Source organism: Megalobrama amblycephala, linkage group LG16 (genome assembly GCF_018812025.1).
Source record: "Megalobrama amblycephala isolate DHTTF-2021 linkage group LG16, ASM1881202v1, whole genome shotgun sequence".
NCBI classification, from domain to species: domain Eukaryota; kingdom Metazoa; phylum Chordata; class Actinopteri; order Cypriniformes; family Xenocyprididae; genus Megalobrama; species Megalobrama amblycephala.
This window is the reverse complement of record NC_063059.1, coordinates 12,941,688-12,943,334: the sequence shown is the minus strand read 5'-3', so window position 1 is coordinate 12,943,334 and position 1,647 is coordinate 12,941,688. Positions and strand designations below refer to the sequence as shown.

Genomic DNA, 1,647 nt, shown 5'->3' with positions numbered 1-1,647 from the left:
ACCACGGCCTCTATGACTTTAAACTCAGGTTAACAGTCATTAACTTAATACCAGCTGCCATGGTCCCAGAAGGAAGCTTAAGCAACACAAGTTTCACAGCATCCTTCAAGAGCATCTCCATCACTTCCATCAAACTGGTACCCACAGAACAGGTGCACAGAACGGAGCTGATGGAGGACAAACACCTTGCAGTACCCACAGTCTCTAAACAGCCTGCCTGGGAAACTCAGGAAAGCGCTGCACCTCTGATAGCCAATCTGACAGCTAACACCACAACAGAGGAGCCATTCCCAAGGTTTGAGCCTAAAGGCCAACAGATCCAGAAAGATGCAAGTGCCCTAAAGAATGACGCAGACTGTCAAAGACTCAGAAACGTCTTGCACAAATTCAAAGTGACATTTGACAAAGACCTTTTATGCTGTGGTCTCACTAAACTTCACACAGTGCATAGTGCAACACACCCAAATGCTCCTCCCACCTTCATCAGGCAGTACGAAGGTCACATCGCCCCACATGAACCAGTGCGGGTTTGTTCATTCAACAGAAGGAAAAGGTGTTATCTGCCCATGCAACAGCACCTATTCAGTCCCTATCTGGTCCATTGTCAAACCAGACAGCAAGTGGCGACCCACCATCGACTTCAGGAAGTCAAACCAGCAAGTGCCACTGCCACGACGTGCCAGAAAGCACAAGTCTGCACAGAGCGGAGATTCAGCTGCCTGCCAAAACTGCTATAACAGCACACCAGCGTTGACACTTGTAAGGTACCCCAACAACAGCGACCAGCCTGTCACAGATACCTCAAAGAGAATGCGTGCCAAGGAATGCCCACGGCCTACGTCAATGGACGTTTCTACACCATAAGGGCATCCCACAGGCAAATGCAGGGGTACGATGGTTAAGAAACCAACCCTGCCAACCACAGAACAGCAGGTGGGGTCCCCAGTCATGTCAGTATGGTGAAGCAGCAGCTACCCTCATAACCCTTCAAGTCTCCTCTGTCCATAACATCAGAGAACTCATGTGCACAGACTCACACTATGCTAGATCTTGTTTCACATGCCATCTTCTGGGCTGGAAACAAACTGGTTTCAAGACTGAATGCAACAAGCAGGTGAAACATCAACACATGTTCCAGACACGTGATCACCTCACCCAAGCACACGACACGATCGCTTACGGGGAAAAGGTGAAAAGATGCTTAAAGCAACCAGGGCGTGACAAAGGCGTGAACGACCAAACTAATGCCCTTGCCAAGACTGGCACCCTGCATAACAAGCTATGGTCACACCCACCCCATTCACCCACCCTTAGTGTGGCAACAACACCCGCAGCCAGCGGACTGTTCCTGCAACATTTCCCACCTTACTGCCACTGCCACTGACAACCAAACTTGCCAACACTTCCATGCGAAATGCTTTGTACCACCACTCATACCCCTCCAACCTCCCGTTCACGGCATCTGGTCCCACGACGGCCCCTGGCCACAAACAACTACATGAGACCAACCACATGCTGCGTGTGGGAGTGAACTTTCTAAAATATGTCCCTGATGCCCTCACAGCGCCAAAGCTTGTACTGCCACAGGGCCAAAAGGGGGTGAACTGATATACACCCACGACACACCATGCGCCAAACACCATGGCA

General features: G+C 50.5%; 1 protein-coding gene across 1 annotated transcript in view; it reads right to left on the bottom strand.

Moving 5' to 3' along the window:
• Window positions 1–1,310: 1,310 nt before the first annotated feature.
• The window catches only part of LOC125248236 (serine/threonine-protein kinase DCLK1-like), a 45,106-nt gene continuing 44,769 nt past the window's right edge, over window positions 1,311–1,647 (bottom strand). The window contains exon 9 of the mRNA XM_048159965.1: window positions 1,311–1,604. Coding sequence (XP_048015922.1) covers window positions 1,311–1,604 — 294 coding nt within the window. The remainder of the gene's footprint in view (window positions 1,605–1,647) is intronic.